The sequence below is a fragment of the Suricata suricatta genome, chromosome 16, assembly GCF_006229205.1.
Source record: "Suricata suricatta isolate VVHF042 chromosome 16, meerkat_22Aug2017_6uvM2_HiC, whole genome shotgun sequence".
NCBI classification, from domain to species: domain Eukaryota; kingdom Metazoa; phylum Chordata; class Mammalia; order Carnivora; family Herpestidae; genus Suricata; species Suricata suricatta.
Genome location: NC_043715.1, coordinates 57119636 through 57143804, shown reverse-complemented (window position 1 = coordinate 57143804; position 24169 = coordinate 57119636). Strand labels below are relative to the sequence as shown.

The following is a 24169-nucleotide window of genomic DNA, read 5'->3' as shown; positions in this document are numbered from 1 at the left end:
CGACGGGCGCCCCCGCCCTGCACCCTGCCCCCGGCTCGGCCCACCCTTCCGGTTCTCGGGCGAGCCCGGGACAGACCGTACGTGAGAACTGGAGACCGACAGACAAAGGAGTCCACGACCAGAGTCCTGGAGACCGGCCCCTGGCCCCTCTTTCTCTTTCCCCGCCGCCAGGGGCGCTCGCGAGGCATGGAGAGCAGCCGGGCTCCCACGTGCAGGGGAGCCTCGGGGAGGGGAGGGAGAGAGGGCCCTTTTCCCTTTAGAGTTTTCGTTTAATCACACCGCCCCCTGATTCCCCCTTCCATTATTTTTTCTCTTCTTCCCCGCGGGTCCTGTTATTTTTCTTGGTCCTCGCCCCTCCTCCGCTTCCTGGGTTTGGGGTCGTGGCGGAGCCCTGGAGCAGGACTAGCCCCTGTTCCAAGCGTACCCCTCGGAGAATGGGGTCCCGTCTATTCCCGGACGTGGACGCGGCTGAAGGAGGGGTGTGGGGGCAATAAATGGCACTATCTGATTGTCCCTGCTCCGCGTGGTTCTTGAGTTGGGAGGGGGAGGGAGGGGGAGGGCCCCGCCCTCGCCCAGCTGTCACGGAGGGGACACCAGCAGATGGCTGAGCGGCTGCGGCCACGGTTCCCTCCCAGGCCTGGGGAGTGACCTGGCTGGGCCGTGGGCCTTCCACATGGAAGGTCACTGGACTTGGAACGGGTGGCCGGCCTGGGAGGATCTGGGACTGGTTCGGAGTAGGGCCTGCCTACTGCTGCTGCTTTTCGAAGGACTGCCACGGGCCTGGTGGGTTAACCCAAGGTGGGTCCTCACACGAGACAGAGGACAAGGGCCAAGGAAGCCCCCACAACTGTCTGTGGTTCCTCCACAGGCCCCCCAAAGCCCCTCCCTGCACCTAGCTCGCTGGAGAACCTGGAAATGCCACGTGTCTCCCCCTGCTCATATCCCAGTAGGCATGTGGGCAGGGTGGGGGGGCAGTCACGAGGTCACAGTTCCCTGCAGAGGAGGCTGGAGATGTCCCCGGGCAGACCACCACTTCCCAGCCACTAAACTATACGGTGGAGGAGGGAGAGGGACTGTGTTGGGTAGTTGTCTCCCCTACACGGTTCCAGGCGCCGCGGGGGCGGGGGGCGGGGGGAGAGGATGAGGATATTGATGGCTGTTTTGGGGTGCTCCCTATACTCGGCACTGTGCGATGTGCCTGACAGATGGGTCCGTGGAGTCACGCAGCCTCCTGTGAGGTGAGGCCTGCTAGTAGGTCTTTCACCAGGACCGGGGCCCCTGATGCTGGTTCCGGTTTCCTGTCACCTGCAGCCTGGGGCCTGGGATTGTGGGAGAAGGGACCCCACCAAGGGGCGTTTTCAGCCTGGCTGACCGGCCCAAGGTCAGGCTCTCTGTTCCTTTGACCTCTGGGGAAAGAGGAGCTCACTAGTAGAGGGGACCTCTGCTGGCCCAGGGCCGCCCATGCATCCCAGGCCCCTGACGTCCCCCGGGCCTCAGGTCCTCGTCCTCGGGGTCTCAAAGCCAAGGTCCTGGACTGCCTGGTGTGTGTGTGTTTGGGGGTGGGGTGTTGGGGTGGGAGCCTGGCCCCTGGGAGGATCTCTGAGACCCTCTTGGTCGTGACTGTAGGCCAGAAAAACATGTGCTCAAGTGGCGTTGCCTTGTTTGGAAAGAACACGGTTCAGTTTGTTTCGAGGACTCCCGGTCGCTTCGAAGCGGGGGAGGGGCAAAGCTGTTGTTTGTCCAGAGTGTGCGCGTCAGCAGAGCCTTGAGAAAACATTGCGTAAGGCCCTTGGGTCCCCGAGTGGAGCAGTGGCTGTGGGCACCTTCGGGGGTGGGGGGTGGGACGGTGAAGAGCTGTGGGCGCCTGTGGGGTCCGGGAGCGTTCAGGGTGGACCTCACGCCCTCAGTGCCGCCGCCGCTGCTCCAGACCCCGGGGGTGGGGATGGGAGCTGACACCCAGCGCAACATAGAGCCTGCACCGGTCTCCACTCTGCGACCCTGGGCAAGCGGACCCCGACCCTCGGGATCCCCCAGTGCAGAGAAGAGCCTGCCTGTGCCCCGGGACTGGCTGTGTGCGCCTGGCGCCCGCTCCCGGCTGGTTCACTCCTTTCTCGGGAGGGAGTGTCATGCAGGTCGGGGCGCCCAGGTCCACATGTGCGCGCCGCCTTCCAGGCTCCCCCCTCTCGGAGCCTGAGCTTGCGTCACGTGCTGCAGGCCTCAGCGAGTCAACAGGGCTGTGTACCTAGATGTGCCTTAGTCATTATTAATGTCCTCGTCATTGTTGTCCCCATGCTTTCCAGAAAGGCGAGTCACAGACGCACCGAAGTGCTTCCACAATGCCCCAGCTGTGCCGACAGGGATTCATACCCTTGGTGCACTTACTGTGGCGCATCGGCCCTTCTAGCCTCACCGTCCAGCCTGCGCCTCGATTACTCGCCAATTACACCTTTCTTCCTCCTGACGGTGCGCGTTCCCGTCACACGGGTCCTGTGAGACAGGACTCTGGGGTCGGGGTGCCCCACGGAGGACTAACGCACCGGGGGGTCAGGCCCTGCCAGCCTCAGCACTGTGGGCACGTTGGACACGGTCCCTCTATGTGTTGGGGGCCGTCCTGGGCCTCCTGGGGTGGTGAACCCACGATGCCAGGAGCACCCTGCAGACACGCCAGATGTCCCCTGTGTGTGAGGCGCAGTCGCCCCGCGCCGAGAACCCCTGCGTCCCGTGAAAGGAGCTGCGTGTCCCTTAGCAGCTCCCCGTCTCCTGGAGTGAACATCCCCGTCTTTCCTACAGCACAGGCTGTAGCGCGCAGTTAATTTCTCGGCCTCAAGTCTCCGGTGTGCCTGTGAGTTCCTGTCCCCCTGCTCTCCTGACGTGGTCCCCTGCGAGCTTCAAGCTTCAGTTCTCGTGGGGACCAGGCTGGGGACAGGAATGGGCGAGGGCTTTGGGAAGGCCGTCAGCCAGGGAGGCTGCCGCTCTGCTCGGCCAGCGCCCCGCGGAGCGTGGGCCTCCAGGAGAGCAGAATCGGGACGTTTTAAAATGGGAAATACCCCATAAAAACTTGTTAGCAACTAATTAAAAACCATTCTTTTTAGGTTTATTTATTTTTGAGAGGGAGATAGTAAGTGGGGAAGGGACAGAGAGAGGGAGACAGAATCCCAGGCAGGATTTGCACTGACAGCACAGAGCCCAACTCGGAGTTCAAACTCACAAACCGAGAGATCATGACCTGAGCCGAAACCAAGAGTCAAAAGCTTAACTGACTTAGTCACCCAGGCGCCCCCCCGCCCCCCAACTTAAAAAATTTTAATGTTATTTATTTTTGAAAGACAGAATATGATTAGGGCAGGGACAGAGAGAGAGGGAGACATAAAATCCGAAGCAGGCCCAGACTCCGAGCTGTCAGCACAGAGCTTGATGTGGGCTTGAACTCAAAAACCGTGGGATCATGACTTGAGCCAAAGTCGGACGCTTAACTGACTGAGCCTCCCAGGTGCCCCCCCCCCCACCATTTTAAAAGCCCAGAATGAACCAGTCTAAACACACCTGTGGCCAGTTTGGGTTGAAGTGGCTTCCAGTTTCTGATCGTTTAGCACTGACTCAGGAGAATTATGTGGTCACCAAACAACACGTATCACCCCCCCCCCCCCCCCCCCCCCCCCCCCGCAAACAAAGAACAGGTAAGTGATCGGGCACAGATGTGTTAACTAGGTGGTAGGAGCCTGTTCACAGTGGATGTACATGTGTGTCAAATTCAGGGTGTGCCCTTTAAATGTCTTACCATATGTCAATTTTACGTCAAAGCTGGAAAAAAAGTTTTTTTTTTAAGGGGGGATTAAGGTTTTTGGAATCCCATATCAGTAACCTTTGTATCCTTTACATGATCTTGAACCAGAATTTTATTTTATCTTTAAGAAGTGTTTATTTATTTATTTATTTATTTTGAGAGCAAGCAAGTGAGTGGGGAAAGAGAAAGAGAGAGAGAGAGAGGGTCGGAGAGAGAGCATCCCGAGCAGGGCTCCATCTCAGGACCATGAGATCATGACCTGACACGAAATTAAGAGTCGGACGCTTAACCCACGAATCTACCCAGGTGCCCAGACCCAGAATGTTATTATGTGGTTGTTTTTTTTTTTTTTTTTAAGAGAGAGACAGAGAAAGACAGTGCAAGCAGGGGAGGGTCAGAGAGGAAGGGAGATACAGAATCTGAAGACAGGTTCCAGGCTCTGAGCTGTCAGCACAGAGCCCGATGCGGGGCTCAAACCCATGAACCGTGAGATCATGACCTGAGTCAAAGTCAGATGCCCAACCGACTGAGCCACCCAGGGGCCCCCAGTCCAAGAATTGTAAATTGGGACACATCACATGAAAACATACGGATTGCTGGCTTTTCTTAGAAGTTCTGGCAACACCAGGCGTCTTGTTGCCTGGAGACCGTTGGCTGGGGGCACGGGCGTGTGTGTTCTCGTGTGAAGGACCCTCATCTGTACACCCCAAGCCCAGGGGGAGGGACACCTATTGTGCTTGGTCACAGTACCCCGAAGCAGGGCTTTACAAGGTGCAGACCCGGTATGTTTTGGGTTTCCTTTTCAGACGGTAGAGTTGGTTCTGGAGGCCAAAGAGTTTTGACTTTGCATCAAACACTCTGCACTGCAACTGGGGAGGGTTGTGGTGGCCCATGAGGCCGGCACTCTGCTGAAGCTTCAGGTCGAAAATGATATCCCCAAACATCCCCAAGAACTTGCTGCACGGCACGTTCCCAGGAAGGCTCTGTCTGTCTTCTGCATTCAGATTCTGTAAGTCGAGCCTGGGGTCTGAGAATCTGCCTATTACCGAGCTTTTTGGGCGGTTTTGGCGGCTGCCCTGGTGGGGAAGCTGCCTGCCCCAGAGGCGAGTCAGACCTTCCGCGCTGGGAAGGACGGCTCGCTCTGTGTTTGGGCCTGCTGTCCTCGGGCTTGGACGGGCACAGGGACGTGGAGGGGCCCTGCCGGGGAGGCAGGTGCCTGGGACCGTCCCCAGGGGTCTCTTGCACCGTGTCTGCAACAGGGCTCGATGGCCCGCATGTCTAACCAGCGCCGGAGTTCCGGCCAAACGTGGCCGGTGCTGGAAACACATCAGCTTCCACAGGACCGGCCGCATTGCGCCAGTTACCCATTTGTCCACGCACACGTGTATTCACCCAGCGCTCACTTCTGCAGCGAGGACTTACGGAACACTGCCAGGCATTGCGTGGGCGCTCGGGTGAAAGAGAGCTGCCTCGTCTCTGTAGTCCCCATGGGTGAGCCCACGCTGCAGCCCTGCGCCCGCTGCGAAGGTGGAGAAACCGAGGGTGTGAGGATGTGGACAACCTTTCGATCTCACGAGGGCACAGTGGTAACGGTGCCAAGAGGCTTGTTTGCTGCCATGTATCCAGTGCCCACTCTGGTGCCAGGCTGACTTCCTGTTCCTCACTTGACCCAATCCTCATAAAGGCCTGGATGGGGGGCACTGCTCCTCCCCTTCTGGCGATGGAACTGCTACCAGATCGCAGTTTATAAAGGTGTAGAACTGAGGTCTGAACCCAAAGCCCCAGACCTCACACTCCTTCCACTGGGTTCACGTCTACCCCCTTGTTTGTCTTTTTTGAGCACTTACTATGTGTCCGAGCCCCTGCCAACCACTGGGGACGCACCGACGAACGTGACAGGCACAGTCTGCCCCTTTGAACCACCTGCTAGTGTGTGTGTGGGGTCAGGGCATGACACGCAGGTGAGGATTGATGTGGAGAAGGTCCTGGGGTCGGGGAGATGGAACAGGCATTTGTCTGGAGAGACGGGGGTCTCAAGTGGTGGGAGCCAGACAGTCATGGGGTGAGTGTCCGACCCCCTTCCCACCATGAATGCGCTTATCTGGGAATGTGTATTCCACGTCTCCCCACATCATGACTGTTAAGTGAACATGCATTAAGCTGAGCACAGATGCTGAGCTGCGGTTCAACAGCAGACCACACGAGAAACTGAACTAGAGAAGTTTGTTGCTTACAAGTCCTAGAGTAAGTACAGCACACGTCTCAAGGGGAGGCCAAGGCAGAGTGCAGACAGAGGCAGGATGCGGGCACATGCCTTTATTGGGGTGTGTTGGGTCCAGTGCTCTGGGGTTCCCAGGCCAGGGCTGAATCGGCCAATTCAAACCAAAAGAGGGGTTTTGGTGACCCCAGAGGAGTCTCGACCAAGGAGTGTATAAGCTCTGGAAGCAGGGGAGAGTCACCTGGAACCTGCCTTTGCTTGTGACTCAGGGCATGTGCTCAAAGAAGGGGTGGGTGCCAGGTTCAGGGTCCCAGCGGCCACCTGGTCATGCAGAAGGGATGCCGAGGCAGCAGTTCTGTGGAGTAACTTAGCTAAGCTCTGGATGGCACCTTCCACAAAGTGTGCACTGGGGAATGTAGGTTCCAGGGACTGTTGATAAGGTGTTTGGAGAAAACAGAATCCTGTGTTCAAGTAACTTGGGAAAATGCTGTGTCTGAATTTTTTTTTTTTTTAACCCATAGAATAGTGCCAGACACATGGTAGGTGCTGAGTCAAGATTTTGATCCCTGAATAAACCATAAAACAAGTTTGTTTCTTTGGTTCCCTTCAGGAGCCTTTTAATTACAGAGGTGGGGGTGGAGGGTGAGTTATAACATGCGGTGTTTCCTGAACTTGTTTGATCATGAAACTTTCCACTAATAGAGCATCTTGGGGGCTGGTGTGCTCTAAGCCATCCTTGGAGAAGTGAACGGTGTGTGTGTGTGTGTGTGTGTGTGTGTGTGTGTGTGTGTGTATCTCTGTGTGCATGTACACACATGTATGCGTGTCCCTCTGTGTCTTTGTAGTTCTGTATGTCTGTGTGTGTATCGTTGTATGTGCATGTGTGTCTGTGTATGTATCTGTGTCTCATCTTTTCTCTTCCACGTATGTCCCAGAGAGGTTATGGATGGGGAGGGGGTTGTTTCTGGCCCCATCGACTTTGCCTTTTCTCCTGCATCGAGAGACCAGAAAGTCTATCCACAAACCCCAGCTTCTCACGCGCGGCCAGATCCTTCAGGACCACGGACAGAGCCCCACCGCTGGGTCTAGAGTGCTGGCAACCAGCCGAACCCACAGGCGTCGCCCTCTGCGGCTTCCCAGCCACCTCGTGAGGAGGCGCTGTCCCCATTTTACAGATAAGGAAAGAGGCTCAGGGGAGGTTTCCCCCAGTCCGCTCGGCTAGTAAGTAGCAGAGCTTAGAAGTCCAAATCGAATACCTGTACTCGCAGTGGTCTCTACGTCATGCAATGCTTGTGGAATGGATGCGACCCCCAGCTAGCAGAGCAAAAAGACTATCTTGATATGGCTGCTGGGGGCTGGGCCGAGGGAATGTGGGTCAGGAATTGATATGTGATCATAAATAAGGTCTTTTAAAAAAGTAGAGGCAGTGTGCCCGGTGGTCCTGCGGCTCTGTCTCTTGCTTCAACAGTGTTTGGACGGAACAGACCCAGGGACGCCCCTATTACCAGCCTCTGACCACCCTCCAGCCTTCTTTCCAGTCGCAACATCAACGTCAATCAAGCCATCTTCTTGCCCACCGTCTGCCTTCGGGACCAGCCAACACCCGATTTTGAACTTAGCTCCTCGTTACCGACCAGCCATGACCTCCCAGATGCGTCAGAATTATTCCACCGAGGTGGAGGCCGCCGTCAGCCGCCTGGTCAACGCGCATCTGCGGGCCTCCTACACCTACCTCTCTCTGGGCTTCTATTTCGACCTTGACGATGTGGCTCTGGAGGGCGGGGGCCACTTCTTCCGCCAGCTGGCTGAGAAGAAGCAGGAGGGCGCTGAGCGTCTCCTGAAGATGCAAAACCAGCGCGGTGGCCGTGCCCTCTTCCAGGACGTGCAGAAGCCGTCCCAAGATGAGTGGGGTAACACCCTCGACGCCATGGAAGCCGCCCTGCTTCTGGAGAAGAACTTGAACAAGGACCTTTTGGACCTGCATGGCCTGGGTTCTGCCCGCGGAGACCCTCATCTCTGTGACTTCCTGGAGAATCACTTTCTAAATGAGGAGGTGAAACTCATCAAGAAGATGGGCGACCACCTGACGAACCTCCGCAGGCTGTCCGGCCCCCAGGCTGGGCTGGGCGAGTATCTCTTCGAAAGGCTCACCCTCAAGCACGATTAGAAGCTTCTGGAGCCCAGCAGCCTCTTGAGAGGGTCCCTCTGGCATCCCCCAGGTGCCAGGGCTTGTGCCCGAGTCTCCTTGCAGCCACTAGGCAGCTTTTTAAGCCTGGAGCCCTTTCCCAAGCCATGGACCAAATGAAAATAAAGCTTTTTGCAGCTAAATAAATAAATAAATAAATAAATAAAATAAAAAATAAAAAATAAATTTAAAAAGTAGGTACTTGGAGGAAAGCTACCGAGTCTCTTTTATCTCAATTCCCAGGCTCTCTATTCCTCTTCCTCCATTATCCTTTGAGAGACTCCATGAATAATGTCTTAAATAAATATTTAAAAAATTCTTATGTTTTTTGTTTAGTTTTGAGAGACAGAGGGAGACAGAGCACAAGCAGGGGAGGGTCAGAGAGAGAGGGAGATACAGAGTCTGAAGACAGGCTCCAGGCTCTGAGCTGTCAGCACAGAGCCTGACGCAGGGCTCGAACCCACGAACCGCGAGATCATGACCTGAGCCGAAGCCGGCCGCTTAAGCGACTGAGCCACCCAGGCACCCCAAATAAACATTTAAAAACTAACTTATCATGCATCCCATTCTGCCACTTGGTACGTATGCATGTATGATGTTTCTCTGTATCTGTGTACCTATGTGTGTACTCTTGTATCTATGTATATGTATGTATGATGTTTCTATCATCTGGGCGTCTGTCTATTCTTGTATCTGTATGGCTAATGTGTCTATGAATGTGTCTGTCACCCACCTACCCACCCACCCACCTGTGTATCCAAGACTGTTCCAGAGAGGCCCATATCCATCATCTTATTCCTTTTAATACTTTCAAAACATTTCATTGTGGATATGGCCTTTTATTTCCCAGTCTCAGTCAGATGCACACTAAGACTTTCTCGTCTTCTGCTATGGTAACAACACTCCACCAAACTCCTGGCATGGTGAGGAGTGTGCATCTGAGTTCTGACAGATACAACCTCTCCCCAGAGGTTAGACTGATTGTGTCCCCAACAGTGTCCAAGGTGACTCTTTGTGCTTGCCCTCGCCAGTGCGGGGACACATGATTGAGGGTTTAGAGATGGCTGTTATCTAAGAGAATCTTGGGAGGGACAATTTAACGTGCACCTACTATGTGTCTGGGGTCCCATAGATCTCATCTTGCCTAATGTTCCCAGTAACACTAGGAATAAGGAACTATTTCCTCCATTTGGCAGAGGGAGAAGCAGTCTCAGAGAGGCGAGGCGACACACCCAAAAATGTGCAAGGAGCCACAGTGACACTGGGCTTGTCATTACGGTCTGCCACATCCCACGGAGACATGGCTAGGCCTTGTTAGGTGAGGCCACTTGCTCAAGATCCGATGATGTACTGATCTATTATCACTCCCAGTGGGATGGAAGTACTGCCCAGAACTCCGTCCAGTTTGTCAGCTTCCTCTGTCCTTCCCCCCGTGTCCTGGACCTCAGAGGCCTCGCCTGTGCATTCACTGCTGTGGGTAAATCCAGAACAATTTAGCAATAGCCTTCTACAACGCAGAAATGCTCCGTGCAACCCGGCCAGGTAGATGTTCCTATTCTGGACCCTCCTGGGGTCCTCTAGGAAAATGTCGGTCTCTGCTGCCACCGTGTGGATTCTTGAGAACAGCACAGTGTGTGTGAAATCATACAGATGGCTCCAGGGTGAAGAGCAGTAGGATATTATTATGTCATATCACTTAAATGCATGGGTCTGGGCTCGTGGGCTCGAGCCCCGTGTCGGGCTCTGTGCTGACAGCTCAGAGCCTGGAGCTGCTTTGGATTCTGTGTCTCCCTCTCTCTCTGCTCCTCCCCCTCTCAGACTCTGTCTCTCAAAAATAGATAAACGTTAAACATTTTTTTAAAACTTAAATGCATGAGTCTGAGTTAGATAGACCTTGGCATTTTTTGTTTGTTTATATGAGATAAAATGCACATAACACCAAATCAAGCGTCTTTCTAAAATTGGCAAAATTGTTATTTAACCAAAAATTAAAAAAAATAACAAAATATCCTAAACCATATTAATTTTACTTTATAAAAATATAAATGATCTCATCATAAACTCATACACCCACATCATCTCCCAGAGGCCCCATCTCCAATACCATCACCTCGGGTACTCCCCTACTGGGTTTCAACATATGAATTTGGTGGTGGTGATGGGGGGAGACACAGACATTCAGTCCAGAACAGTTGCAGAAGAAGATTTGTTAAAAAAAATTAGCTTTCTGGGGGTGCCTGGGTGGCTCAGTCGGTTGAGCGTCCAACCTCAGCTCAGGTCATGATCTCACGGTTCATGGGCTCAATCCCCGTGTCAGGCTCTGTGCTGGCGGCTCAGAGCCTGGAGCCTGTCTTCAGATTCTGTGTCTCCCTCTGTCTCTGCCCCTACCCTCCCCTCTCAAAAATGAATAAGCATTAAATTTTTTAAAACACAAATCTCTGGATTTTTATCTCTCCTCTCCCCCTTCAATTTTTGGTCATGGTCATGATCTGTGGCAAACGAATGAAGAAAAACCATTCGACTCACAGGTATTTCCAGACTACAGAAGGACCTGAGTCAGTTTTCACTGAGACTTTAAGAACTCTGCAGCCAGAGTCTTCCTTTTTTTTTTTTTTTTTTTTTTAAAGTAGACTGTGTTTTAGGGCAGTTCTGGGCTCACAGAATGCCGAGTGGAAGGTGCAGAGATTCCCTTATACCACCGGACCCACTCATGCACGGCCTCCCCCACTATCCACATTCTCTGCTGATCTTTTTATTGTCTCTGTAGTTTTGTCTGTTCTGGAACGTCCCATGGTTGGATCCATATGGCTGTCGCCTTTTCAGATTGGCTTCTTTCACTTCGTAGTGTGCATTTAAAGCTCCCACATGTCGTGGCTTGAGAGCTCATTTCTTTTCAGTGCTGAATAATATTTCATTGTCTTGACGGACTACAGTGTATTTATCCATTTCCATCCTTTTTTTAAAGCTTTAAAAAAATTTTTTTTTATGCCTTTTATTTATTTTTGAGAGACAGAGAGAGACAGCACGAACAGGGGAGGGTCAGAGAGAGAGGGAGATACGGAAGCGGAAGCAGGCTCCAGGCTGTGAGCTAGCTGTCAGCACAGAGCCCGACGCGGGGCTGGAACCCACGAACCGTGAGATCCTGACCTGAGCCGAAGCCGGCGCCCCGTCCATTTACGCCCTGAAGGGCATCTTGATTGCTTCCAGGTTCCGGCGTCCGCGGATAAGGCAGCTACCTTCTCGGGTGCCCAGTTACACAAACGTCCCTCTCCTATGGAAGAAACCGGAAGTGGCGGACCCTCAGCACTGCATACTGACACGGGATTGCCTGTGAGTCCGTCCGATCCACTGGGGTACAGGAAAGCCACTGAGGATGTAGAGCGGTGGCCCTCAGGCGAGGGCGTGGCACCTGCAGTGTCTGGAGTCAGTGTCACACCTGGAGGCAGGTGGGCGCTCCATGTTCGGGGACAGAAGCCAGGGGCTCGACATCCTATGTTGCCCAGCTCCTCCCCCACAGAGTGCTAACAGGGCTGACCTGAAAACCTCACTGCTGGGAGGCAGGAGCACATCTTTCTGCAGGTTTAGCCTGGAAAGATAAGGACGGTGCTCTACTGCCATCTAGTGCGCACCCGGGGGAAGTTCAAGGGAGTTGCGGCGCGCGGAGAGGCAGGCTAGGAATCCGGACCCGGAGCTGGAATCCATGCGACCCCCAGAACCGATTCCGCGGGTGGCCAATTCCAGGTTTAGTTAACTCAGAAGCACGGGGAGGTTGTGGGAGGTGGCTGTGGCGTACAAACGGGCATGAGGGAGTTTTTGGGAAGATGAACCGTTCAGTATATTTTGGCGAAGGCTGTCCAACTGTATGTCAAAACTCAGAACCGCACACTAAACAGGGAAATTTTTACTGAGTGTAAATCATTTCCCAAAGGCAGGTACAAACAGCGCAGAAGAAGAGTGGCCTTCTCACGCTCTAAAGTCGAAAACGGCTGGGCCGCTCTTGCTAACATGCCACTACTGTCTGATTCTTTGTAGGGTGTTTGACTGGACATTGGAGCTTGTTCTGGTCTCCCCGCTGGAATGTCCGAGAGAGTCGGGACCTTGCTGGCCCCGCGTGCTGCCGAGCGGCCAGCCCTGGCCCAGCGGCCGGCGTATAGGGCCTGGGCACTTCCAAGAATAGTCACCACCTCATCCCCTCCTTTTGGAACTTGGAATCCAACGAGAAATCAGTAGTTAGAGATAGATCACAGTGTCGCTTCCAATACTCACAACTCCATTGGCTGGATGGCAGATTCCGAACCCTTTGCCTTAATCAGACTCCGCCAGCCCCTGAAGCGTGCTGCCTGGAACGGGAAAGCCGCTTGGAGGGAGCGCCCGGAGGGGCTGAGCCGCTCAGGCCCGGTGTCTTCCTTCTGGCCTTACCAACCAGATCCCTTCTTCTCTACGCTTGGAGACGGCTGGGAGGAGGGCAGGGCACGTCCAACATGCAGATGTGAGCTGAGAGCGGCGTCCTCCTAGAGCAGAGCCCTGGACGGACTCTAAGGTCCTCCATGACCCCGTCATCCTGAAGTTCATGTCCTCGTGGGTCTCCCCCCCTTGAGTGTGAGCAGGACTTGTGACTTCTAGCCGAATAGAATAGGGCAGCGGTGGCGGGACCTCGCTTCTGTGGTAACATGAATAGTGAGTCTGTTTTGCGGAGAGACTGCCTTGTGGGCTGTGAAGCAGCAGCCTGCGGCGCGGAGGGGGCGGGGCGGCAGGGGGCCGGGAATGCCCCCTGGCCCGCAGCGAGCAACGAGAAGCCCGAGGCCCCCATCCCCCAGCCTGCCAACGCACGAACACTTCCGGGAGCCACCTGCGTTTGGAAGAGGTTCCTTCCCCAGGGAAGTCCCCCGTGAGCCCACGGCCCCGCCAGACACAGCCACTGTGGCTTCGTGACACCCCGTGGAGACGTTTTAAGCTGCTAAGTGTGTGACCATATTGTGAACTGTCAGATAACACAAGTAGGTACTTAATAAGTATTTGTGGAATGAACGTTCTAGCTGCCGGTGGCTTTTCCAAAATTCTTCTTCTCAAACTGACCGTAAGAGGCAGGTGCTGTTTTCCTTATTTTACAGATAAGGGAACAAAGGCTGACGGAGGGTGACATTTGTCTAGTGTCATTGAGCAGAGCCAGGATTTCAACACGAATCTGAATAAATAAGCTGTAGCCTCCACTCTTTGATCTTCCTTTTCGGGCAGGAACTTTCCAAAGTGGGACATATGTATTATATATTATAGTATTATATAGCATTATATAATATATAGTATTATATATATTATATATTACAGTATTCTGGGGACTGGGACATCTCGGGTTTAGGAGGTATCACTGTGACGCCCTCCCCCATTCATGTCCTATAAACGGTGTCCCATTGGCCCAATGGACAGCGTCATGTATTGTTTCCAGAGCATGTGTTTAAAGTGTTCCTGGAGCACCCAGGTGGCTCATTCAGTTGAACATCCAACTTGCTTTCGGCTCAGGCCATAATCCCAGGGTCATGGGATTGAGCCCCGCATGGGGCTCTGTGCCGACAGCGGACAGTCTGCTTGGGATTCTCTCTCTGTTCCTCTCTCTCTGCCCCTCCCCCACTCATATGCCCTCAGTCTCAAAACAAACATTAAAAAAAAAGTATTCCTGCAAAGATACCAGAGACGGACAATGATTCTAACGGCATAAACCCAAGGAAACCCCAGGGCTGACGTTTCTCCCATATCTGGCCTCAACGGTTCGTCAGCCGTATTATAGGGGTGAGAGGAGGCAGGCCAATAACCATCTAATTTGAGCTGACAGGGAAGAAGCCTGAAGCACTGAAAGGTCACGCCTGGGTTTGAAGACCGAATGACCTGTAGATTGTGCTTGGAATAGAGCCTGGTGTGCAACAAGGGCCATGTGTGTTAGGTGTCCTCATTGTAGACTAGGTAAATGTAAGGAATAATAAAAAAGTACATTTTGGTGAGAACACCAAGAGTTTCCCACTTTCCTAGGAAGAGACCGATTGTTCTGTAGCCATGGTAACAAGTAGCTACCCAACCAGGTGTAAACCCATTAAATGGATCCAAGACAACTTGCCTTAGTGAACGTGCTTTGACAAGCCAACTGAGGACTCTCCTCAGCGTCAGTCAGGAAGGATTTGCTCCAGTGCACACAGCTGTGAATGCTGAAGCAGTCTTATCTGAGGGGCTACGTGTCAACTCACCCCAAAGATTCCCCAACCCCTGAGATCACACTTCCCCACGTCCCGTCCTGCGTGAGATCAGCAGTCTGCCCTTCCAGACATGGTGGTAGACCAGTTCTTCACGACAGGAAGCAAGACGCTTGGCTTTGTGTTTATATTTAGATACTCAAAGTCACACCTTCTTTGACTTTCAGATTGTGCTTTAATATTTTATTTCATTTGTATTACTAACATTTGGGGGCCACTTTGGGGACCTGTTTTCCGATTCTTCTTCTGGATCACGTCTCCACTGCTCAAGGCCACGTGGTGCTTATTCCCGAAATGCTCTTAGTGTTTGATTTTCTCTTAATGCTCTGAGTAGGGCAGACGTTTCCTAGATACTGAGATCCTAGGAGCTGAAGGTCACAGCGTATGCCAGAGGCAAATCCTATAGCTGAGACACATTGGACACACAAGAATCGCTACCCGTGAGGGCTTTGTGAGAATCGGAAGTCGTATTCCAGCTGTGAGAGGGAAGCCCTGAGCACAGCGTGCCCCGGAAGACCCTTTCGGTGCTCCTCCATCAGATCGCCCGTGGGTGGGGGGTTCCCATCTTCAGTTTTTCCACCAGTACCGGTCGTCTTCATCGAAAGAATACCAACCATCCCCAAGGACAACCTGTGGTTTGAGTTGCTGCACTTCGTCCAGCAGCTTCCTTATTTGCGGTGGATACTGCCATTTCCACAGCCTGGGGAGGCAGAAGGGGGACAGGTTACTCTGGGAATTTGCTTTTTTATTATCTTCAGACAGACAGAGACAGCACAAACGGGGGAAGGGCTGAGAGAGAGGGGGAGAATCCCAAGAACTGCAGCGGGCAGCGCAGACCCTGGCATGGGGCTCGGACTCACGAACCCACAGATCATGAGCCGAGGTGAAACCACGAGTCCGTCACTTAACTGAGCCACTCAGACACTCCAGGGAATTTGTTTCTGACCTTTCTCTTTTAAGTTCCTGGAACCCCCACCAAGGATTTGAAACCTCTTTTTGTACTCGAGAGGAGACGCAGGATGTTCCCCATAGAACAAGAGTAAATCCCTACGTGGAAGGCAGTCTTCAATGTGTTAGGTGCTACACTCAGCTTTTAGAGGGATCTGCCTTCGCCACGATCCTGAGTCAGGCATGATTATTCATTTGTCCACAAACTCCTTCTTGAGAACCTATTTTGTGCCGGGTCATATTACAGGGTTTGGAGGCCTTATAATGAACAAAACAAAGTCTCCACCCTGTGAAGCTTATAACTTCTAGGACAGGAGAGAGAGAGAGGTGTTCAAACAGATACAGAGCATCTTCCCCATTTTGCAGATAGGAAATAGGTTCTTGAAAGGTCCATCAGTAAAATCTAGGTCTGGCTCTTCCATGCTAAATCCCGAGGTCACACGCTGAGCTTGTCCAAGGTCACACCGCTTTTTTTCTTTAAGTTTATTTATTTACTTTATTTTTACCTTCTATAATTCATTTTTTATAATTTACATCCAACTTAGCACATGGTGCGACAATGATTTCAGGAATAGATTCCTTAACGCCCCTCACCCATTTAGCCCATTCCCCCCCCACAGCCCCTCCCGTGACCCTCTGTTCCCTATATTTAAGAGTCTCATGTTTTGTCCCCCTCCCTGTTTTTATATCATTTTTGGTTCCCTTCCCTTATGTTCATCTGTTTTGTATCTTAAAGTCCTCTTATGAGTGAAGTCATATGATATTTGTTTTTCTCTAGTTTCTCATAGCATACTATCCTCTAGTTCCATCCACAATCTGCAAATGGCAAGATTTCATTCTTTTTGATTGCCTAATAATGCTCCATTATATATATATATATAGTACCACATCTTCTTTATCCATTCATCTATTGATGGACATTCGGGCTCTTTCCATACTTTGGCTATTGTTGAAAGCGCTGCTATAAACATTGGGGTGCACGTGCCCTTTCGAATCAGCACATCTGTCTCCCTTGAATAAATACCTAGTAGTGCAGTTGCTGGGTCGTAGGGTAAATCTACTTTGAGTTTTTTGAGGAACCTCCGCGCTGTTTTCCAGAGCGGCTGCACCAGTTTGCATTCCCACCAGCAGGGCAAAGAGATCCTCTTTCTCCGCATCCTCACCAACATCTGTTATTACCTGAGGTGTTAATGTCAGCCACTCTGACAGGTGTGAGGTGGTATCTCAGTGTGCCTTTGATTTGCATTTCCCTGGTGATGAGTGATGCTGAGCATTTTTACATGTTGGTTGGCCATCTGGATGTCCTCTTTGGGGAAGTGTCTTGTCATGTCTTTTGCCCATTTCTTCACTGGATTATTTGTTTTCCGGGTGTTGAGTTTGGTAAGTTCTCTTTAGATTTTGGATATTAACCCTTTATCTGATATGTTGTTTGCAAAGATCTTCTCCCATCCTGCCAGTTGCCTTTTAGTTTTTCTGATTGTTTCCTTTGCTCTCCAGATGAGATCTGCAATTTTTTTTTTGATGAGGTCCCAGTAGTTCATTTTTGCTTTGGTTTTTCTTGCCTCCAGAGACGTACTGAGTAAGAAGTTGCTGCCACCAAGGTCAAAGAGGTTTTTGCCTGCTTTCTCCTCGAGGATTTTGATGGCTTCCTGTCTTATGTTTAGGTCTTTCATCCATTTTGAGTTTATTTTTGTGTCTGGTGTAAGAAAATGGTCCAGGTTCATTTTTCTGTATGTCGCTGTCCAATTTTCCCAGCACCATTTGCTGAAGAGACTGTCTTTGTCCCATTGGATAGTCTCTCCTGCTTTGTCAAAGATGAGTTGGCCATACGTTTGCGGGTCCATTTCTGGGTTCTCGATTCTTTCCATTGATCTGAGTGTCTGTTCTTGTGCCCGTACCATCCTGTCTCGATGATTACAGCTTTGTAATACAGCTTGAAGTCTGGGATTGTGATACCTCCAGCTTTGGTTTTCTTTGTCAAGACTGTGTTGGCTATTCAGGGTCTTTTCTGGTTCCAATTTTTAGGATGGTTTGTTCTAGCTCTGTGAAGAATGCTGGTGTTATTTTGACAGGAATTGAATTGATTATGTAGATTGCTATGGGTAGTATTGACATTTTAACAATATTGTTCTTCCTATCCAGAAGCATGGACTATTTCTCCATTTTTTGTGTCTTCTTCAATTTCTTTCATAAATTTTCTATAGTTTTCAGTGTATAGATTTTTCACCTCTTTGGTTAGATTTATTTCTAGGTATTTTATGAGTTTTGGTGCAATTGTAAATGGGATCGATTCCTTGACTTCTCTTTCTGTTATTTTTTATTTAAAAAAATTAAAAAATTTTTTAAAAATTTATTTTTGAGAGACAGAGAGAGACAGCACAGGCAGGGAAGGGTCAGAGAGAAAGGGAGATACAGAATCCGGATACAGGCTACAGGCTCTGAGCTAGCTGTCAGCATAGAGCTTGACGCAGGGCTCGAACCCACAAACCGTGAGATCATGACCTGAGCCAAAGTTGGACGATTAGCCAACTGAGCCACCCAGGCGCCCCTCTGTTGCTTCATTATTGGTGGATAGGCAGGCAACCGATTTCTGTGCTTTAGGATAAAATGTTCTGAGTATATCCTGCGACTTTGCTGAATTCATGGATCAGTGTTAGCAGTTTTTTTGGTGGAACCTTTTGGGTTTTCCATATAGAGTAACAGTGTCATCTGCAAAGAGTGAAAGTTTGACCTCCTCCTGGCCAATTTGGATGCCTTTTATTTCTTTGTGTTTTCTGACTGCTGAGGCTAAGACTTCCAATACTATGTTGAATAACAGTGGCGAGAGTGGACAGCCATTTCTTGTTCCTGACCTTAGCGGAAAAGCTCTGTTTTCCCCCATTGAGGAATGTATTAGTGGTGGGCCTTTCCTATATGGCTTTTATGATCTTGAGGTATGATCCTTCTATCCCTACTTTCTTCAGGGCTTTTATCAAGAAAGGATGCTGTATTTTGTCAAATGCTTTCTCTGCATCTACTGAGAGGATCATGTGGTCCTTGTCCTTTCTTTTATTGATGTGATGAATCACACTGATTGTTTTGTGGATATTGAACGAGCCCTGCATCCCAGGTATAAACTCCACTTGGTCATGGTGAGTAATTTCTTAATGTATTTTTGGGTCCTGTTGGCTAGCATCTTGTTGAGGATTTTTGCATCAATGTTCATCAGTTAAATTAGTCTATAGTTCTCCTTTTTACTGGGGTCTTTGTCTGGTTTTGGGATCAAAGTAACGCTGGCTTCATACAAAGAGTTTGGAAGTTTTCCTTCTATTTCTATTTTTTGGAACAGCTTCAAGAGAATAGGTGTTAAAGAGTTAAATGTTTTGTAGAATTCCCCTGCAAAGCCAGCTGGTTCTGGACTCTTGTTTTTTGGTAATTATTTTTTTATTGCTAATTCAATTTCCTTACTGGTTAGGGGTCTGTTCAAATTTTCTGTTTCTTCCTGTTTCAATTTTGGTAATTTATGTTTCTAGGAATTTGTCCATTTCTTCCAGATTGCCCATTTTATTGGCATATAATTTCTCATAATTTTCTCGTTATTGTTTGTATTTCTGCTGTGTTGGTTGTCATCTGTCCTCTTTAATTCTTGGTATTACTTATTTCAGTCATTTCCGTTTTCTTTTTGGTAAGTCTGGCTAGGGGGTTATCAATTTTGTTAATTATTCCAAAGAACCAGCTTCTGGTTTTCACTGCTCTGTTCTACTGTTGTTTTGTTTGTTTGGTTTTGGTTTTGACAGCATTGATTTCCGCTCTAATTTTTACTATTTCCTGTCTTCTGCTGGTTTGGGATTTTATTTGCTGTTATTTTTCCAGCTTGTTAAGGTGTAAGGTTAGACCGTGTATCTGTTACCTTTCTTCCTTCTTTAGGAAGGCCTGGATTGCTGTCTACTTTCCTCTGATGACCACCTTTGCTGCATTCCACAGTTCTGGGGTTGTGGTGTAATCATTTTCATTGGCTTCTATGTACTTTTTAATTTCCTCTTTAACTTCTTGGTTAACCCATTCATTCTTTAGTAGGATGTTCTTTAGTCTCCAAGTATTCGTTATCTTTCCAAATTTTTTCTTGTGGTTGATTTTGAGTTTCATAGTGGTGTGGTTTGAAAATATGCACGATATGATCTCGATCTTTCTGTGCTTGTTGAGGGGTGGTTTTGTCCCAGTATGTAATCTATTCTGGAGAATGTTCCATGTGTACTGGAGAAGAATGTATATTCCTCTGCTTTAGGATAAAATGTTCTGGGTACATCTGTTAAGTCCATCTGGTTCAGTGTGTCATTCAGAGCTATGGTTTCCTTCTTGATTTTCTGTTTAGATGATCTGTCCATTGCTGTAAGTGGGGGTTGAAGTTGCCTACTATTATGGTTTTATTATACATGGGTTTCTTTATGTTTGTGATTAATTGATTTATATATTTGGGTTCTTCCACATTTGGAGCATAAATGTTTGCAATTTTATGTCTTCTTGGTGGATAGACAACCTTAATTATGATATAATACCCTTCTTCATCTCTTGTTATTGCCTTCATTTCAAAGTCTAGACTGTCTGATATAAGTATGGCTACTCTGGCTTTCTTTTGGCGACCATTAGCATGATGGATGGTTCTCCATCCCCTTACTTTCAATCTGAAGATGTCTTTAGGTCTAGAGTGGGTCTCTTGTAAACAGAATATAGATGGATCTTGCTTTCTTATCCATTCTGTTACCCTATGTCTTTTGATTGGAGTATTTAGTCCTTTGATGTTTAGACTGAGTACTGAAAGAAATGAATTTATTGTCATTATGTTACCTGTAGAGTTGGAATTCCTGGTAGTGTTCCCTGGTCCTTTCTAGTCTCTATTGTTTTTGGTCTCCCCCACGCACCCCCCCCATCTTTTCTCCCCTTAGAGAGTCCCCCTTAAAATTTCTTGCAGGGATGGTTTAGTGGTCACGAACTCCTTGAATTTTTGTTTTTCTGGGAAACTTTTTTTTTTTTTTATCTCTCCTTCTATTTTGAATGGCAGCCTTGCTGGATAAAGAATTTTCGGCTGCGTATTTTTCTGATTCAGCACATTGAATATATCTTGCCACTCCATTGTGGCCTGTCAAGTTTCTGTGGATAGGTCTGCTGTGAACCTGGTCCATCTTCCCTTGTAGGCTAATGACTTTTTTTCCCTTGTTGCTTCCATGATTCTTTCCTTGCCTGAGTATTTTGTGAATTTGACTATGATATACCTTGTTGATGGTCCATTTTTGTTGAATCTACTGGGAGTCCTCTGTGCTTCCTGGATTTTGATGTCTGAGTCTTTCCCCAGGTTAGGATAGTTTCCTGCTATGATTTTTCTCACATAATCCTTCTACCCCTTTTTCTCTCTCTTCATCTTCTGAAACCCCTATGATTCTGATGTTGTTCCCTTTTAATGAGTCACTGATTTCTTTAATTCTTAAATCATGCACTTTTTCCTTAATCTCCCTCTTTTTTTCTGCTTCTATTGTTGATTCTCTGCTCTGCCTCATCCATCCTTGCTGCTGTGGCATCTATTCGAGATTGCAGCTGAGTTATAGTTTTTGTTTTTTTTTTTTAAATTTCATCCTCACTAGATTTTATCTCCGCAGAAAGGGATTCTAATCTGTTTTCAATTCCAGCTAGTATTCTTATTGTTATGATTCCAAATTCTGGTTCAGATGTCTTGCTTGTATCTGTGTTAAGTCCCTGGCTGTCATTTCTTCCTGTTCTTTCTTTTGGGATGAATTCCTTTGTTCCATCATTTTGAAAGAAGAAAAGGAATTAATAAGGTAAAAAATTAAAATTAAAAAATTTAAAACAGCACAGAAAAATAAAATAAAGGATGCTAGATCCTAGGTGTGTTCTGGTCTCATGGTTGAAAGGAGCTTGATAGATTAGAGAAAGAAGGGAAAGATAAGACAAGAAAAAAAAAGAAAAATGAAAAAATGAATACAATGAAATTGAATAAAATAAAATGATCGAAGTAAAAAAAATAGAATTTGAAAAGTTTACAAAAAAGTAAAAAATATAGTAGAAAAAAATCAAAGAAAAATGTTTTTAATAGAAATGGAAAATAGAAATAAATTTATTCTTTCTATATTCAAGGAGGAAAAAGAATTGAAAAGATGGACCAGCAAACAGACTGAAGTATGATTGAAATTACTTTGATTTCTCCTAGAAATTGAACTATGAAGCACTTTATGTAGCAGGTGGAGAGACTTGTTCCTGAAGAGTGAGGTTGGCCCAGTGGGCGGCGCTTAGTGTAACAGTACGGTTCTCCACTAGATGGCGCTGCTAGCTCACTGGGGTGGATTGTTGCCACGCCTGTAGGTGTGCGTGGGCGCATGCGCAGGAGCAGTGAAAATGGCGTCCCCCATCCCAGTCTGGTGTCAGAGCTCTGTGCTCTCCCCAACCAGCAGTCACGCACTCCTTGTTTGTCTCCAGCTTCCTTCCAGTCCCTGCTTTTACACTGTCTGTCACCAAGGGTCAGGTTGCCAGGCTGGCCCCTCCCTCCTGCGTTTTATCTCAGACGCGGCTGTGTTTTCTGGACCCGTCACTTCAGAGGAGCCGCGGCTGTGGCTGGTCCTGCGTCTCTGCGGGATGGCCAGGTGCCGGGCGCTGCCAGGAACCTTCTGGAGACCGCCCGGAGCCTGCGGCGGTGCCAGGCCGCCCCAGGAGAAGCCCACGCGGTCCGTCGCAGCGGCGTCTCAGGGATTATGGAAAATCACAACCCACCGCGGGCGCCAGGCCTCCCCCGCCGGCCTTGTTCCCGCACAGCGAACGCGGTCGTGCTCCGGGATCTGCTGGGACCTTCGCCTGCGGGGAGGCCGCCCAGCCTCCCCCCGCCGTCCTCCCGCAGCGGAACCGCCTCTCCCGGGTGGCCTGAGACCCCAGGGCCTTGCCCTGTGCCCCTGGGGACCGTCCCTTCCCGCCGAGGCTCCGCCAGGTGCGCAGCTGCCGATTTTCCGATCGGCCCTTCCCGTTTATGGAGTTTAATGGTATTTACATTCTCCTTCCTCTCTCCTCCTCTTGTTCAGTCCTTGCGTGCTTTCCGTTCTCTCCAGCTGCTCGGGCCGGGGGGATGCTTTCCGTACTCTTCCCACGGCGTCCTCTCTCCGGTCCCCGCCCTCCGCGCCGCGCGGGCCCAGCTCAGGCGGATAGTCGTGCTAATCCTCAGCGCAGTTTTCTAGCTGTGCAGGATGGCGCGGTGTTGATCTGGCTGCATCTCAGGGACGAGAGACGCAAAACCACGCTTCCGTGCTGTCCTGGCGCCTTGGCCCCGCCAAGGCTACCCGCTTCCTGAGCGGCCAGTCCAAACGTGCTCTTTCAACCCAGTCTTCTGCCTTTTCTGCCCGGTGGCTGAGAGATCGCTGTAGCAGTTCTCCTTGGCCACATGGACATCTCCAAGCCCACTAAGCCCTGCCTCCCCAACCGGCGCCCCCCTCAGATGGCACACGGCAGCCTTTCTCGTTATACCCGCTCGCCGCCACGTGGCCCGCGCACAGACCCACCTGCCGTAAGCTGGGACGGCGGGACAAGGCACGTTCTCACTTGGGCAGTTTTCTCTTGATGCAGATGTAGGACACCCAGCCTCAGCGGGTTGTCCGTCGGAACTGTTGTGCAGCGTCCGGTCCAGTGGCGCCAAGAACGCGCACGCTGTCGCGCAGCCGTCCCCACACCTATCGTCATAACTTTTCACCTTCCCCAACTAAAACCCTCCGCCCGTTACACACTCCCTTCCCGTCCATCTCCCCCAGCCGCTGGCACCACCGCCTGCTTTGGGTCTGACTCCTCTGGGGCCTCACTTCAGTAGGATCCTGCCCGTTTTGTCTTTTGCACTTGTTTCATTTAGCATCGTGTCCTTAAGTTTCATCCACGCGGTAGTGCGTCAGAATTTCCTTTTGTTCAGTGCTGACTAATATTCCATCGTGTGGATAAACCACTGTTCATCTACCCAGTCACCTGGCGATGAATGCGGGGGTCGCTTCTACCTTTTGACTGTTGTGAACAATGCTGCTATAAACACGGGTTTATTCTAGATCCTGGTTTCAGTTCTCTTGGGTATGTACCCAGAAGTACGATTGTTGGATCATATCGCAATGCTATTTTTAGTTTTTTAAGGACAAATATCTTATTCGTATGCTGTCTTCCTAAACCCACCCAAGAGCAAGCCCTGTGAAGTCAGGCACCTTGCAGGCACCTTGCAGGCCTGTGTCCCTGCATCTCCAGCGCGGTGCCCGGAACGCGGTGGGCACGTAGGGGTTGAATAAAGATGTGGCCCCTGAGCCACAGTCTCAGCTTCTGGGATACAGTACCTCTCCACCAGCTTGCGTATATACCCGGAGTACAAGGAGGTTTGTATCTCAGGAGACAATGCCAGGACTTACCCAATTATTTGTAGGTTAGATGTGGGTTGTGAAAAGACCGGGCACAACTTCATCATTCCTATGAGGCTGAAATTGTTCCGCATCAGGTTTAGGCTGGTCAGGCGCCGGCTGCAGAGGAGAGCCGAGGCGAGTGCTTCACAGCAGTCTGAGGATAGCCCACATGCCTCCAACCTGCAGAGCCGACACGCCAAGAAATGTCGCCACAGATCAGTGACCGGCCCTTTAACCCATCTGACTGTCAAGTCGGGGTTTAAAACTGAGTGGTGGGCGCTACCCACAGAAGTTTATGGTTCAGCAGTTCTGGGGAGAAACCCGACCATTTCCTTGGTTTTTTGTTTGAGAGAGAGAGGGAGGGAGCGGGGGGGGGGGGGGGGGGGGGGGGGGGGG

General features: G+C 50.1%; 2 protein-coding genes, 1 long non-coding RNA gene and 1 pseudogene across 3 annotated transcripts in view; 3 read left to right on the top strand and 1 right to left on the bottom strand.

Moving 5' to 3' along the window:
• The window catches only part of ZNF787 (zinc finger protein 787), a 26652-nt gene extending 21219 nt beyond the window's left edge, over positions 1 to 5433 (top strand). The window contains exon 4 of the mRNA XM_029924410.1: positions 5044 to 5433. Within this exon, the coding sequence (XP_029780270.1) occupies positions 5044 to 5433 (390 nt within the window). The remainder of the gene's footprint in view (positions 1 to 5043) is intronic.
• A 2072-nt stretch (positions 5434 to 7505) lies between these two features.
• Positions 7506 to 8236, top strand: LOC115280087 (annotated as a pseudogene).
• A 4282-nt stretch (positions 8237 to 12518) lies between these two features.
• On the top strand, positions 12519 to 13395 carry LOC115280136. Its single transcript, XR_003903682.1, has 2 exons — positions 12519 to 13184; positions 13299 to 13395. It is a non-coding gene; the product is annotated as an uncharacterized LOC115280136 (long non-coding RNA).
• Positions 13396 to 14950: 1555 nt separating this feature from the next.
• Positions 14951 to 24169, bottom strand: part of NLRP5 (NLR family pyrin domain containing 5) — a 36850-nt gene continuing 27631 nt past the window's right edge. The window contains exons 12-13 of the mRNA XM_029924409.1: positions 23783 to 23953; positions 14951 to 15126 (exon numbers count right to left, since the gene is read on the bottom strand). Coding sequence (XP_029780269.1) covers positions 14994 to 15126; positions 23783 to 23953 — 304 coding nt within the window. The 3' untranslated portion in view covers positions 14951 to 14993. The remainder of the gene's footprint in view (positions 15127 to 23782; positions 23954 to 24169) is intronic.